The sequence below is a fragment of the Haliotis rufescens genome, unplaced genomic scaffold, assembly GCF_023055435.1.
Source record: "Haliotis rufescens isolate VD_foot unplaced genomic scaffold, xgHalRufe1.0.p SCAF_23, whole genome shotgun sequence".
Lineage (NCBI taxonomy): Eukaryota > Metazoa > Mollusca > Gastropoda > Lepetellida > Haliotidae > Haliotis > Haliotis rufescens.
Window position 1 is genome coordinate 5,617,788 of NW_025963924.1, and position 16,276 is coordinate 5,634,063.

General features: G+C 38.5%; 1 protein-coding gene across 2 annotated transcripts in view; it reads right to left on the reverse strand.

Moving 5' to 3' along the window:
- The window catches only part of LOC124146585 (cortactin-binding protein 2-like), a 75,992-nt gene that overhangs the window by 41,216 nt on the left and 18,500 nt on the right, over nt 1–16,276 (reverse strand). The window contains exons 4-6 of one of the 2 annotated variants that reach the window (XM_046516938.2): nt 13,352–13,459; nt 9,933–10,808; nt 958–1,075 (exon numbers count right to left, since the gene is read on the reverse strand). In XM_046516938.2, coding sequence (XP_046372894.2) covers nt 958–1,075; nt 9,933–10,808; nt 13,352–13,459 — 1,102 coding nt within the window. Of the gene's footprint in view, nt 1–957; nt 1,076–9,641; nt 10,809–13,351; nt 13,460–16,276 lie in introns of both variants that reach the window. The other variant, XM_046516937.2, reaches the window with a different exon arrangement.

The window sequence follows — 16,276 nt, forward strand, 5'->3', positions numbered from 1 at the left end:
CCAAAATACAACATTGTTCACCTTGCTACACTTAGATACGTGGTGCACACCTAAATACAACATTGTACACCAGAATACATCTAGATACAACACTGTACACCAGGACACACCATGGCCATGAAATACCATGTATAGAAAGGTAGACCCAGGTGAAACCATGGTACAGAATGCTACAAAATTGTGCACAAACAACTGGCATTGAGTTATTTACAAACTCTGGTGTCTGTAGGGAATAAGCATAGCCAAAAGCCACTGTAGAAGCATCAGATCTGGGTTCATTGGTGATTAAGCATTGGAAGAAGGGCTGTGTGTCTTCATGGGAATTATATGATATCACACATGTTGAAGAGTCAAAGGTGTCTTTTCGTGTGTTACAGCAAAATTACATCTTACAAATTGGCAGATTTTTCAAGAATCCATCATACTACAGTGTGTTATATCTATAAAGGAAGGCAAACAAATCCTCTCAAACATGGCTAATTAACTTATATGACCCTTCCAAATAAATGAGTTTAGCAGCTTAATCACTGAACATGTACTGCAAAGTCAAGCAGTTCAATGAGTTTATAAACGATAATCACGCAAATAATCTAACAACTTCAAATTGATTTTCCATAACTTGGAAAAGTGTTAAACTCATAAAATATTAAAAAATATTTAAAAAACAACTTAAAGCTCTACTCCATCAAACAACCAAAGCTAAGCACTATCTGCCAAGTGTTTTGCACACAGAAATATGAAAGCAGTATGAATGCACGTTTCCAGATTCAACACTGAGCTCGGTCTCTAATGAATGCATGAATCAAACACGTTCTTGAAACAGTGTGAGATTCACCCTTGCCTATGTGATTTCGCAGGTTAATATGGAAAGCAATGCAGCTTGTAGGCAGCCAGAGCTTGAACACTAACTTGTAGGCTTTAGTTTGTTGTTTGCATATTGTCTGTTGCCCCGTTTACCTTTGGTCATTGTGGCAAGCAATTGCTGCAAGTCAGCCATTTCAGGCCCCAGAAAATCCAACGCGGGTGTGGGAGGGGAGACAATTCCGGCTGATTGGAAAGCCTGACCGGGCATTAACTGCAAGAAATCAAGCACATGCAGACATGCACACTCAAAACTGAAATCATGCAAATAAAGGTGAAATAAAAGACACAACATCAACTAACATGTGCTTGGCTGAAAGTGTTGTTCGAAATAACTACTTGTCGGTATCAAATTCAGATCTGAATAAGACAGGCTTCTAAAAACACGTTTTGCCATTTAGTTTGTAAATTTTATGGGCCTAACGTGTTGTCTAGGTCAAACTGCACTGACACAGACAAATATATAAGTAACTTTCTTTTTTTAGCCATATCACTTCTTCTGCTTCTATGATCAATAGATGCCAAAATAAGCATGCTTAATGTCATGGATGGAACTGGAATATTCACCAAACAGATAATGCTGTCTATTGGGTTGATCAACTTTTGAAATGATATTCTGGTACATCATTACCATATTTCAATACATCTTCAGGACCTTGGGATGACAATCAGTCAATGTCCAAGAAAATAGACCAATCTGAATTCATCAGAACCTGCCTTAATGTAAACAAGATAGTAGACCCTTGAATGTTTTCCCAACAATGAATATCTTTTCAACCAAGCACATAAAATATCAAAATAGAAACCAAATACAAAAACAAAAGTACTATTTCTAATGAAAACATATCTTTGTTAGTGACAATATTTGCACACATGAAATTAATTATCTGAGAAATCTAAGTTGGTGACTTAAGTGAATGACTGTGAAGCATGCTTGTGCAACAAGAAGACAAAAGCACATGACACTCAAGTACTACCGATCAATGAACGAGTGTGAGAGCTACAACATTCATCAGTATGGTTTTAACTATTCATCAAAATGAACCCATTCAGTAAAATGACTTCAGACTAGAAGAAATTCAAAGCAAAACTTTCCACAAGTTCTGATCCATTACACAAAATTTGGTTTCCATGGCAATGTTAAAAGCCATAACTAAACAATGATCCTATTACAATTAAGAAACCTATTTATTGTGCATGACATTCGTGAACGCAAGAGGCAACACTATAATTGTGATATAAAACCACTAAACGCAGCAGTGGGATGAAGTTGAATCAATGCCCTGATAGAAGTAACATTAGTATAAAGGTGTTCTCAATTAATCGTATGTTAATTCAAAGGACCAAACTCATTCCTCTGGTTTACTGTTATTCATAGTCAATGATGTTGTGATGACAATTACGGTAACACTACAGAAATTGAACTAGATCAGTGTCTTTTGATATGAAATCTTCAAGTTGATAAAAGTTTAAAACTCTGAGACGTGCTGGGGAGTTTTAAACTTTTTATGATGAGTGTTGATATATTTTATATCAAAAGACACGAGGGTGAGATTCTATTTTACATCCAATTTGTTTTTATTTATTAATTTGTTGTTGTTTAATGCCGCACTCAGCAATATTACAGCTATATGGTGGCGGTCTGTAAATAATCGAGTCTGGACCAGACAATTCACTGATTGACATCATGAGCATCGATCCATTCGAATTCGATGACATGCATCAACCAATTCAGTGAGCCTGACCACCTGTTCTGTTAGTCGCCTTATTATCCAATTTCATGCTTCCAACTCTTTCAGTTTGTAAACAGTAATAACCAGTATCTTAAGTATAAAAAGTACAGTTAACCAGCTTTAGTAGCAGAGAGAGTGATATCATTTAATTGTGATGTCATGGTAACTGATGACAATGATTTGCAATGCATTATGCTACAATTTCATCATGAGCGATATCGCCTAGGATATCCTTGGAGATATCACTTGGTCTCAACCAAGCAATATCTCTTGTGGAAGACAGTTTTGAATGATAAATAAGATCTCATATAAGTACCTAAATCTTTCTTTTTTGGGACGTTATATTTTATTGAATTGTAAAGTTGAATTTATCAAGATCTAATTAAACCAAATTATTTATCATACTGAATTATATCTACAAGTAGTATTCAGTAACCTGTATTTCATAAATAGATATGGATCTATCAACCATTTTACAAATGTCAAAACCAAGTCAGTCAACTGATTTCAGTGATGGAAAAACTATGAGGTCAATGTCAATAGAAGGGAAGTAACTCTTAACATACATTTTCTTCAAATTCATTCTTCCAGTTTGTCACTCCACTGACAGTACTTGTGAGAGAGCAGTCTTTAAAAAGCCTTTTTATTTTAATTTTGACTCAAAACTAAACTGTCTTGGGAAAAGAACAACCGGTAAATTGAGAAATCAAAATGGCCGAACTTCAGACCTAACTTAAGTTGTCATGAAAACCCTACCCGGAATCTGCTTTGCATTCTCCTGAAATTTGTATGTCCTCATTGAATGGCTCTCAGTCTTCTATGACTATTTGATATCAACTGAGACAGAACACTTTTAACCAGAGTACAGAGAGTTCATTGTATGTCTTTCCCCAACACACTGGTATATGTTAACAGGAGGATAATGGTCCATTTCTCGCAAGTGGTTAGCCATGGTCTGGTGAGTTTGCAACCACTTCAGATTCAAGGAAATACAAAGGGGTTTTCATAAAATGTCTTTTGTAAAACATGTATATCTTGTAACTTCTATAAATAAGCATGTTTAATGAGCTCTTCCCCACCATATAAATGTCTGGGTGTGTAGTGATGTGCAATGAAATCTGTCCAGTAAAACTTTATCTATGTTGAGCTACAGGTTGGCCAGATATATTAAAATAAGGCTCAGTATGTTTACCATGTTAACATAGACATACAAAGTTTGTAGTTACCTTCAAATCATTCTAATATTATCATGATTACTGTTATTTAAGTTTGAGAAAATTAGCTATTAGTTTCAACACTCTTAGGTTCCTGAACAAGAATAATTATTTTGCCTACAGTGAATATCAAGTCTTTCAAAATTATTGCTGAATTTCTACTAAGAGAGCATGTGGCAACAGAGGTAGTCATGCAAAAACTTGCAAACTGAAAAGGTGTCATAACTGTATGGATAAGTCTTCAAAGATGAATTTAACAAGTTTAATACATTTGGCACCAGGATATTATCATGATTATGAAGCACAGTTTAGAAACTTATAACAATAACCAAAATTACTATGGTTACCAGACGAAAACATAAACAGCCCCAAAACAATGAAATTAAATCTGTTAAAGTTAACATTCAGTTTCTGTGTGAAAAACATTCCATGCCTCATCTGAACATTTTCATCTACTTTCAGTGTTTACCATAATTAATCAGAAACCATAATATTACAAGATTGATACTTGGCATAAAATCAGCAACGTCAAGTTCTTCCAAAATCACAAAATCACTTCATTTCAAACTGTGAGTATGACATACATCATCCCAAGCCTATCCACTTGGGCACATCTTCCTGAAGCAAGGGAGTTAACAGACTGACAACACTTGCCGAACTAGGCTGAAATTTTGGAGGTATCTTTTGGACGGACTAACATGTCTATGCATAGTCCAATAAAACTTGGACTACGAAATCAACATCCGGTTCGTAAACTGCCGTGCAGATATCATGTTCAATTGCAGAACTTAAAAAGCATGTGTACCGTCAACAGAAATTTTCCAAATCTTTTCATGTTTTTAATCAAGGTGCTGAAGTATTTTCATGCACTTTGCTAGGTATGGTACGTTTTGTTGCAATACACATCTTGATTATTGATCAGATCGTCTTGACTAGGCGCTGCTGTTTTGTTTGAAGCATTTTGTTTTGTTGGAATCTGATTGGTCAATAGGAGGGGCCTAGAAGGGGCATAACTCATAATAGCCACTGGTGGCACTACAATCAAGCCCAGAAATTCCAGCCTAGTTTGGCAAGGGTGGAAACTGAACGTTCATAGTCAGTTAACTCCCTTGCCTCAGAACACACTTAGGCATAGAGGAAGTCAAGCCAGAACAAACAACTGCGACAGACTGCTGAACACTATCAATCAAGCATGACCTACCTTGAAACAGGTATCTAAACCAATCTATATCAAACTCTTTCTGGAAACAGTCAAACTTTAAGAAGTAGGGATGCAAAAAAAAAAGCACCTACAAGACAATTATCAAGAGGACGATATAGCTGCAAAAAAATCAACTGCCATTCACTGCAAATTGAAAACCTTGACAGACTAAGGATCTACAGAACATGAAATACATGACTTATGGAATGTTGAGAGATTCGGCCATGCGTGAAATGCATTCTCGAGTACCTTGGGCCTTTCCGACTGCCACGATCCTGATGAACCCCATGGCCGTTCAAATACTGCAGCCAAGCGCCTAATTGTAGAGCTTCTATTGTAATAACGTCTAGAATGTCTCAGGCCCTATAACCATGATAATATCCATAGTGAAATTAGTAGAATTAAAGCAGAACAGAAAATATAGCTACAAATTCTCATGCTCTCAATACTAACAATTCGTGCACAATGATTTATAACAAACTGTGTAACATGGTTATTGATCACATTCCATTTACTCTGTGTCTTATACTACTTTATTTAGTCCATGCATATCGTTTAATAATCATCATGGTCATAAACATGATAATTAGGATCATTTAGTTAGTCATTGTTAAATTTAAACATCATCGTCAAGTACCTTTTCTCCTACATCTATGAAAAATTTCTCATTCAGTCCATGCACAATTTCATTACAATCAGATCTTTTACTCCGACGTGACACCTATCCGACGATCTGAGGACACACCAGTAGGTCGCATCAGACTTTCTAATCAGCATCATGGCTTCTAAATTCTCATCCAAGTGAGCCAAACATTCAGACATATCTGATATTCGGAATATTGAAACCAAATGTAATCAGGCAGTTCCGAATGCAAAAACCAAGCCACACTATTACATTGGATATTTCATTGACTATCAAGGGTACCGGTATATTTGTGTTTTGTGGTGGTTTTCTTTGGCCAAGAGAGAAATGTCTGAATCAAAAAGGTAAAGAAATGAAGCCAAATCCTTTAAAAAATCTGACATCTGGTTGGCTAAAGAAATCACAATCCTTTAATTAGAGTGGGTGGTCAAAGTTTGCTCAGGGTTCAGCTGATATCCCCTTCATGGAGGTGTAGTCGGATCTTCAAACAGAGAGGTATCGTTCAGAGCAAAAATTATGATTTTTATGGACTTGTCCATGCACATCCTGTAACGATCATCATCATCATCATCATCATCATCATACTTTAAGGCATTTTCCCTATATTATTTCCTCAGTATTATTTGTCAATCAGTTATTTATTTATAATGTTTATGAAGAACTATTATTTGCTGTCCTATGTCGTAAAAACATCACTAACCATTAGTCAATAAAATGTTTGCCAACAAAGAATGTCTACTGAATCATGCATGACCAGATTCCATGCATACATGGCAACCTGATCGTGATGAAACTGCACCACTGAACAGGCCACATGCTCCATGTAGCATTGCAGCTCATGCCGGGCCAGAAAGAGGGAAACCCTTGAAGTGCATCTCTGTCAAATTAAACCTAGCGGATCTGTGTCTTCCCCTTATCATTTATCTATCTATCACAGTGAGTGAGTGAGTATGGATTTACGCCGCTTTTAGCAATATTCCAGCAATATCATGGCAGGGGACACCAGAAATGGGCTTCACACATTGTACCCATGTCGGGAATCGAACCCGGGTCTTCGACGTGACGAGCGAACTCTTTAACCACTATGCGACCCGACCGTCCCTCTCTATCACAAAATAGGATGAGTTGTCTGACCATGTTCACTTTTCCAAGAACTGGCTGAGGTGTATTCAGTGTTGGGGACAAAACAGGCATAGGCCAAAATAAATAAATTATTCAATTCAATTCTCATCTGACCCAATTCAGAAATCTCAACCTCATGTAAATCTGTAATGCTTGTTTTTTGTTTTAATGGGAAAAATTAATGACCTTGTGAAAAATCATCTTTTCTTCAGAGTGTTAACTTGTTTAAAAAATACTGATGTAATACCAAATGACTCACTTTTGCAAAAATAATCCAATAAATATCTAGTGATACTTTTATCATGGTCATATAAAGACAGAAAAAATGTTAAAGTTGATGTCATTATCTGGTAGCTATTTCATAGCCTAAGTGAAATGTGTTTTGTGGATAAAGAAATCGAAATGAAACATGCATGAGTGGTGCATCACTGACATGTGTGTCTGTGAAACCCTTTATTGCCCCTTGTGACTGTCCGTCTACCAAATGTGTCTTCATACTCTATATTTACCACAACCAGGACTCATAAAAAATGAAAAAGATTGATAGGAAGCAAATTGGAAAAGACTATTGCCAAATATTGGATTTTTTTTCAACCAATAAATAACAGTATACATAGATGTAATAGATGTTTCTGCTAATCAGCATGGGGCCATGGGATATACACTTCACAGACACAACCTGGCTGGCTTGCAAACCCGTGGAATTGTCCCTGTAATCATGGTCATATTCTGAATCTATTCCCAGGATTCAGATTCCTTAGGACGTCTATTAACTATGGACATCCACATGGAACCGAAGTCATCAGTTTGGTCTTAGTGGAAACAGTTACAATATGGCATAGAATTGCCAGGACTGGTGTTGAACTGCCTAAAAGTCATGGCAACTTTCAAGCCAACCTTCAGTTGCTTTTTATGATCTTGTTGATATTTCACACTGTTAAATAATTGCAGAATTTAATTAAGAATTTTAATAACTCAAAAATGAGGAAGTGCAGGGATGAGAATGGATATTTTCCTTTTCAGCTGAACCTTTTTTTCAATGCAGTGTGGTCCATAATTTATGGGTGTTTATAGGGGGTCAAGGGTCAATTTTAACATATTTGTGGACACTAACATTTGCCGATCCATGGAAGATTCTCACCCCTGGAAGTGAGTGAAAATGTTATCATGGTGAAGGGTGATGTGAAAATTAGGGTCAAGGTCATGTGACCAACTTGTTCTGTGGAAAGGTCAGTTCGCATGAGTGAGTTAAGTTACATAACCATTTCATTTTTTTAAAATATTCTGTTAAAACAGACTATAGGTTAAAGTGCTTTTTGAGCAGGAATGTCACTGTCAACATGGTCAAGGACATCAAAAACCAAGGTCAATTTCTGAATTAAAAAAATAGGGTGAAGGTCTGCAGAAAGTGGGTCAAGTCAAGGTATATATAGAGTATGTACAAGGTAGAGAAAGCTTTGCATAGCATTGAGATGCTGATGTTGACCTGAACAGACACATCTGATGTAGTGACAAGATGAAGATGACAATAACCTGATGCTTGTATGTACTATCATTTTAATCAACACAGAGCCAAGGATATGAAATCATGCAACTATACATCATGAACCTAACATAAATGATACATATTTGCATGATACATCCACATGAACTGTCACATATTCACAATGAATGTTCATGGTGAAATGCCAGATTTCATGACTATGTTCCTAACAAAATATCTCAAACTGAAATCAGGAATATAAGAGACATACTGAAACTAGAAATGGATGGGTGTCTGCAAAGGCTGTGACACTCAAGGAACATTCAAGCACAGGCATGAACAGTCAACTTGAAACATGGACAGTATTGAAAAAGGGGGATTGCTTCCAGTTCAGTACAGATTTGAAAGAAGAGAGAGATACAAAGATATCTTTAGTTTATTCATTACTTGTGTACAAATTGGTCAAAGTTACGTCTTACGCAAAGCCTGTGCCTTGCTATACAACAGAATCAGGTGACTTCTACACATGCAAAGCACTGCAACTAATGATTGTCAGAGTCATGATGTACCGAATTCTAATGTCTATCACTTAGGACAAGTTATGTTGAACATATAAAACTAACATAAGAAACAAGTAATGGAATTCATAGAATTCTACTCATGTGTGAGCTGCATCTAACACAATTCATTACAACTAATGATATTATGCCATTACGTCAATAACAAATTTATAATAAATGATCATTAATGGTAATATAATACGTTTTTTAAAGAGTAAATGCTGGTTTAAAAATATGTACTGAACACAATGAGATTCTGTTAATAGTCATAACATATTGCACAATCCGATACCGATGTCTAATCCTTATCAAGTGGACACAGACAAACACAAACTATGCATTTATATCGGTTCTTATCAATCAAATAGCCTTGAGCTTTCCCTCATGTTATGAGTGAAACTGTTAAGTGAAACTGCTTCCATATAGGCAGAAACAGAAGATGAGAATTGTGGTTGAAAGATGCTTGAAAATAAATATTGGAAAGGAGATGTGTGCAAAATGGCAGAAAACAAAGCTGAGGTAAGCAAAACAAACTTCAAGACCCGTCACCCAGAAATTTCAAACAGAAATGAAGGGAGAAAGGCAGAATTAAGCATAACTGAGATAACATTAGCAACAGGGGCAGTGGGTAGGTTCCGTTAACATATATTTAAACTGACTGGACATAGATGGTTGTTCTTTATTACAGAACAATGTCAAGGCAGCACATGGACAAATGCTCACAATGGTGGCCTGCAAGCTAAATTTGTATTGCATTACATGTCTACCGGATCGCTCCCTCAACAGCCTGCCATGCCCTCCCTTCATTTTGCATTGACACAAACCTGGGTAGTTTTCCTCATGGGAGAGCTGTCCCTGGACGTCGTACGAGACCCAGGGGCCACGTTCTGTCCACCAACTACATTCACTGGAATTTGCACCGCTTTCTGCGATGCTGTAATCCGACTAGAATGTTCCCCACTTCCCACTTCGGCCCCTGAAACACTAACACGGTCCTTGGACATAGATAAGCCCACTTTGGGAGGGGGAGCAGGTTTTGGTCCTGGGGTGCCCGGGTTCAGAATTGGTTTATTTGGTGGGATGGGGGGAGGAGCACCTCTGCCAGTAGGCATTACCTTCCTGGGCGACCCTCCGCCTCCAACATGGAGTGAGATTTTGCCGCCAGACGGAGTCACTACTGTAGCACTAGAACCTGGAGGTATATTCACACGATGCACTGGGCTGCCATCAGCTGCCCTTTCTGCTGCAGATGCACCAACTGGCGCTAAACGCTGCTCGCCTCGAGAGTCTATTCTCTCCAAAGAGGTAGATGACACATTCGGGCTCCCATAGGCCACAGGTTTCCGTGGACCAGAATCAGGCCTAGCTATAAAGTCTCTCTCAGGCGAACTGGTATTACTGCGACTGTCTATGCTCCCCGGTTTGGCAGTTTTGGGAACTGGTTTCGGACCCGGAGATGCCACAAAAATGGGGCTGGCAGTGCCAGAGTTACTTCCCCTACTAGGTGGCGTCACACTGGACTTGATCTCGATGCTCTGTACAGTGTCTCTGGCTGCGGAACGTTCCATCATCACATGCATCTGTTTCTGAGAGCTATCAATCTGCTGGCTGAGAGAGTCTATTGTGGCCTGCAGCTCCTTATTACGGTTCTCCTCTCTCCCAAGCTTGCTGCGAAGTTGTTCCCTCTCCACATCAAACTCACTGAGCTGTTTCTCCATGGCAGCCTCCATCTTCAGACTCTTCTTGCTCTCCTGCACAAGTCCCTCAGCCATATTCATCACCCTGTCTTTCTCCTCCCCAAGAATCTGTTCAAACTGGCTCGTCTTGCTCCTTTCACTGAACACACGCTCCATCAGGCGCTTACGTTCCTTTATCAACATCAGCGCCACCTGTTTGTGCTTGGCAGAGTTAGCTCTCTCCTCTTCAAGGCTTGCCAACGTCTTCTTCAGATCTTTCTCCATGCGTTTTGTCTGTCCTTTCTCAAAATCAACCTGTTAACAGATTTGATTGCAAATGAAGTCAGTAATATAATAGATTACACATACTTTTCCTTAAGCAAACAATATAGAATCTGTATTGTCTTGTTATCAATGGGTATAAGTTGCAAATACAATTGAAAAAAATGTTCCAGAAAGAGGGCAATTATTAAAGTATCAAGTTGGCTTTCTTGCCTTATTATCAGACCTTGTATTACGCATAAGAAACACAAGCATACAGGGATAGAAATTACCCTAAAAAGTCTACTAGCCCGAATAGTAATGACAAATGGAAACAGCCCCAAAATGATTTAAATTCTACTAGCCCTGAGAACACTTTTAACATTAGCCAAATTGACCAGGGCTAGCAGGCTAGTGCTAATTTCTATCCCTGGGTTAGTCTACATGTTGAATAAAAAATAATTAGATGTAGGAAGTTCTATTACAGCCAGGAGTAAACCCCCGTTTGTTGTATGACGCCACACTCTGCAGTATACCAACAATAAATGGCAGCCTGTAAATAATCGAGTCTGGACTACACAATCAACTGAACAATATTGTGAGCAGTGACCCACGTTGTGGGGGATACGTAATCAACCAAGTCACTGAGTCTGACCACCCAATCCTTTTGGTCACCTCTTACGACCAGCATAGAATTGTGGGGACCTAGTCTAACCTGAAATCCCCAGGGGGCAGTATTAAACTAATCTTTCTTGCAGTACAGAAGATAAGTAACTGTAACCATCATCCACATACAGTGAAACTGTCTTTTACCATAACAATTGCCAGAAATGTCATCAAGAAAAATATAGTTATAAATTTGTTCCTGTTAACTAACGTATATGTACTTGTGTGGGAACAGCTTACATACGAAAGGGTCCAAGACTAAATGGGTTCCTACACACATACTTTGCACTTGTATTTATGTTTGAGGAGGACATGCATATATATACGACTCCACGTTTGATGGGGATAATCAAATTTGTCAATTTCGTGTATCATGGAAAGATAAAAATATCCCTATCAGAAGTGGAGTAGCATATATACTCTGCAAACAAAAGAAACGCAAAAGTAGTAATATTGTAAATATTTGACAGAGTGTTGCCGATATCCAAACAAATTCAATACCAAAAATGAATTTTTCGTTACTGCATGGTTTCGGATTGATTTGTGTTGAAAGAATTTGGTACTGCAGAAATTTGGTAAAAAGATGGAAAAATCGCAAAAGACAAACCATGTCAGAGCCTGGCGCCGAAACACTCCAACGTGACATGCACGTGCAACATCACTTGTTGGGCAAAAAAAAACATGTGTTTTCATTTGCGTGCCACAACAATCATACAGCAAGAGAACTGCGAAAATATGCCATGACTGACGGAAGCTCAATGTAACCACACCATTGGCTGACTGCATACAGGCGAATCATCTTTGGCCGTAGCCAGGTTCTTCCTCGTAGCACCAAGCACCATTACAAGGCTGGAACCGTTATGAAACACACAGGACAGCATGTGACCTTCCCAGATCCGGTTGACCATGTATCACTACTAGAACATAGGACAGGTTCATACGGCTACGTATCTTACTTGAAAGAACCACCACAGCCACCTCTACAACTACAGCAATACAAGGATTGCGTAGCATATCAACCAAGACAGTGAGGAACTGTTTAAGCGCTGAAGGTATTAGCGCTAGATGACCAGTTCGAGGGGTCATTTTGATCTCCATGGTCGGCTGTGATGTCAATGGTGTCAAGGTCACAGAGTATGGCCAAAACTGCGATGGAGAGAAGTTTGGTTCAGTGATGAGTCACATTTTATGCTTCCCCGTGCGGATGGCAGAGGTCATGTTTACAGGCTTCATGGGGAACATATGCCCAAAACTGCATACAGGAAGTGGACAGATTTGGCGGTGGTAGTGTGATGATGTGGGCAGCCTTCTCCTACACTGGTAGAACAGACTTGGTGCAAGTTCAACGGCACGTTACATGGATGAGAATCTACGGCCATATGTCCTTCCCATTATGCAACAAGTGAATGTTATTTTCTAACAAGACTATGCCCGACCTCACACGGCAAGACTGACAATAGCCTTTTTTTTAGGAATCACAACACCCAGATCCTGCCATGGCCCAAATTTAAACCCAATCAAACATATATGGATGCACTGGATCAACGACTGCAAGTACGTCGGCAACAAACACAGAGCCTCCAACAGTTGGCATAAGCACTGTATGAAAGGTAGGTGAACATTCACCAGGCCGCAATTCAGGGGCTGATTGCTTCCATGGAACGATGGTGGCCATAAAAGATATTGAGCACAGATGACCTTCACCTTGCAAATCTACTGTTCCATGCATTCCTTATGGAACCTGGTTCAATGAGAATGTGTTCAAAGTTTGAACAATCGATTACCATCTGTTGATTATTTATGTGATATATAAAACATACATCTAAACTCACTTTTGCGTTTCTTTTTTTGCAGAGTATATATCAAGATGCCTACATTCCAGTATGTAACAAAGCACATGTTATCAAAGATACAACTACATGTCACCCCACCTCCTGTTTCAAGCGTTCCCTCTCCTTCTCCAACATGTAAGTGACATCGTCTCCTTGAGCTGTGTCTTGAGCATGCTTACGTTTCTCATCTTCAAGCTCAGCCACAACCTATCACAGAGAATTGTCAGTGGAGACATTAGTATATCATTGCCTACAATGTGTTCAAAAGTTACATAAATCCTCAGCATGCCTAGAGCTACAGTTACATTAACCCAATGTACAACCAACCACCCCTTATGCTTAAGGTAAGTCTGTCACACAGACCCCGATACAAATATATCCAATACAGCCCATGCAAGTCTATGTTTGGCAAGTCTAGATTACTGCAGTATCTGAAAATGAAGAGAGGGTCTGGGCTCCTTTTTATTATAATTCAACAACTTTTCTTTTTTTTCTGTAAGATAAGTTCATTTTAGAGACTAGATGTCAGTCGAGCTTAAGGTAAAAAAAGCTACTTTCTCACAACACAGGGCCACGGTCAAGTGATCAGCAGATTCACTAAATCTACGCCTCTAATGGCAAACCAAACTAAAAAAAACAACTTCTTTTTGTAGATATTGAATAAAATGTGTTCTATTCGGAACCTCCATTTCAATGAGACATATATAGGACTCAGCACTATGATGTGTCTCCAACCAGTGGGAAAAGTGTATGAACATCATGTTCACAAGACCACAAGAACAGAACAGTTTTAAATGAAGGGATGGTTATTAAATGTAATAGTCTGTTGGCGCATCCTCAGCTACGTCCTTGTGTTCTGCCACATTTACAGGTGGCGGTATGCTACTTATGCCATTATGGGAGGTAACTCTATTAGTTCCTGTTCTATTTATAGAGCATCGCGATCTCACAATCTGGCAATTACAGCAACGTGTGTACTTAAGTATCAATAATATCATAGATATCAGTGAAACGTTACAGCTCTAGATAAAACATGATTACCATCAGGACATAATGTTCCTGTGACATGTCATGCATGAGATAACATCATTACCATCATGACATCATGTCGCTGTGACAAAATGTGATGCATGAGATAACATCATTACCATCATGACATCATGTCACTGTGACAAAATGTGATGCATGAGATAACATCATTACCACCATGACATCATGTCGTTGTGACATGTCATGCATTAAATAACATCATTATCACCATGACATGTCGCTGTGACAAAACGTGATGCATGAGATAACATCATTACCACCATGAGATCATGTCACTGTGACAAAACGTGATGCATGAGATAACATCATTACCACCATGACACCATGTCGCTGTGACAAAACGTGATGCAGGAGATAACATCATTACCACCATGAGATCATGTCGCTGTGACAAAATGTGATGCATGAGATAACATCATTACAACCATGAGATCATGTCGCTGTGACAAAACGTGATGCTTGAGATAACATCATTACCACCATGAGATCATGTCGCTGTGACATGTCATGCATGAGATAACATCATTATCACCATGACATGTCGCTGTGACAAAACAAATTGTTCATCTTTTACCTGGGTTATGTTTGCAATATATTTTATTAATAATATTCAAAATTTCATTCAATAATTATAATAATGTTTACAATAATTTCGCGGAAATCGTATGCGAAGTGATCAGTAGATTGCGCAACTCACCGTTATTCACAGCAACCACGGTCAGATTACTGCCACTGAAGCCAGTTTGAGGCAGTTTGACTACTAAATGTCAACATAAGGTTTTCGCAATCGAAATACATGTAGCGCGGGAAGTCCCTACGGTGACCGGTCAAATTGTTCCATACGTAAAAAAATATCCTACATACCACCTGTACCAAAATGCTACACTTATGATTCGTATTAGTTTAAGTATATATACAGTGGAAGCTCCAACTTAAATAACACGATATTGGAATATATTATTCCTGATAAAAAAATAATTTCAGATACAATTTCTTCCGACCATTGCATCAAAATTCTTTGAAGTTGTGTCATTGCATACGTTTTAACTGAATCACCAGTTGATTGGGAGGAAACGTGTGCACAGCTGATTGCTATTTCCGGCTTAGTTTACGAGAAAATACACACGGTAATCTTAATCTCTGCATTTAAAACAATGCCTTGGAGAGCAGGAAATACATTTTAAATGGTAAATCATCATGTCTTAGACTCTAGTGATGTTTTATATCAAATTTCATACTTTATTGACTAAGTTTGTTATACCTGTTTATTCACCTGAATTCGCTGAAGGGATACGATGTTGTTGTTTTCGAAAGCGCATATTAATATTGATCAATCTTTTTTTTACACTATGAATCATAAACAACTTCTATTCTAATCTACTCTGGAACGTGCAACGTAGATCATGTTGGGTAGGCAGAGCATGTATACTGTTTTGTTTGTCATCTACCACCTACGACTCGACCTTCGTTAAACCGCTGATCATCTACAACGTTCATCAATTATTTGGACCCCGAAAGTAGCGTTTTAGCGAGAGATCACTGTAGTGCTATGACTGTCGTAATTCTATCTTACATCATGGGGTTACGACAGTCTTAGTGTCATGATAGCTGTGTGAAACAGGGTTGGTTGGTTGGTTGGTTGGTTGGTTGGTTGTTTTACACCGCACTCAGCAATATTCCAGCTATATGACGAGGGTCTGTGAAAAATCGAGTCTGGACCAGACAATCCAGTGATTGATATCATGAGCATCGATACGTGTGAAACAAGGACCAGAGTCCAACATGGATCTAAGTGTTACATAGGCATGTAATGAAGTTTTGTTAGCTCAAAAATAGTCCACACAATATGTGCAGACATTTTCCAGTGTTAGAAACAAGGTAGGGGACAAATAAGAAGAGCATCCATAAAAATCAGAAGAAATTTTCTACAGCATACTCCAACATGTCAAAAGACTGTTCACTAATAGAATCTAA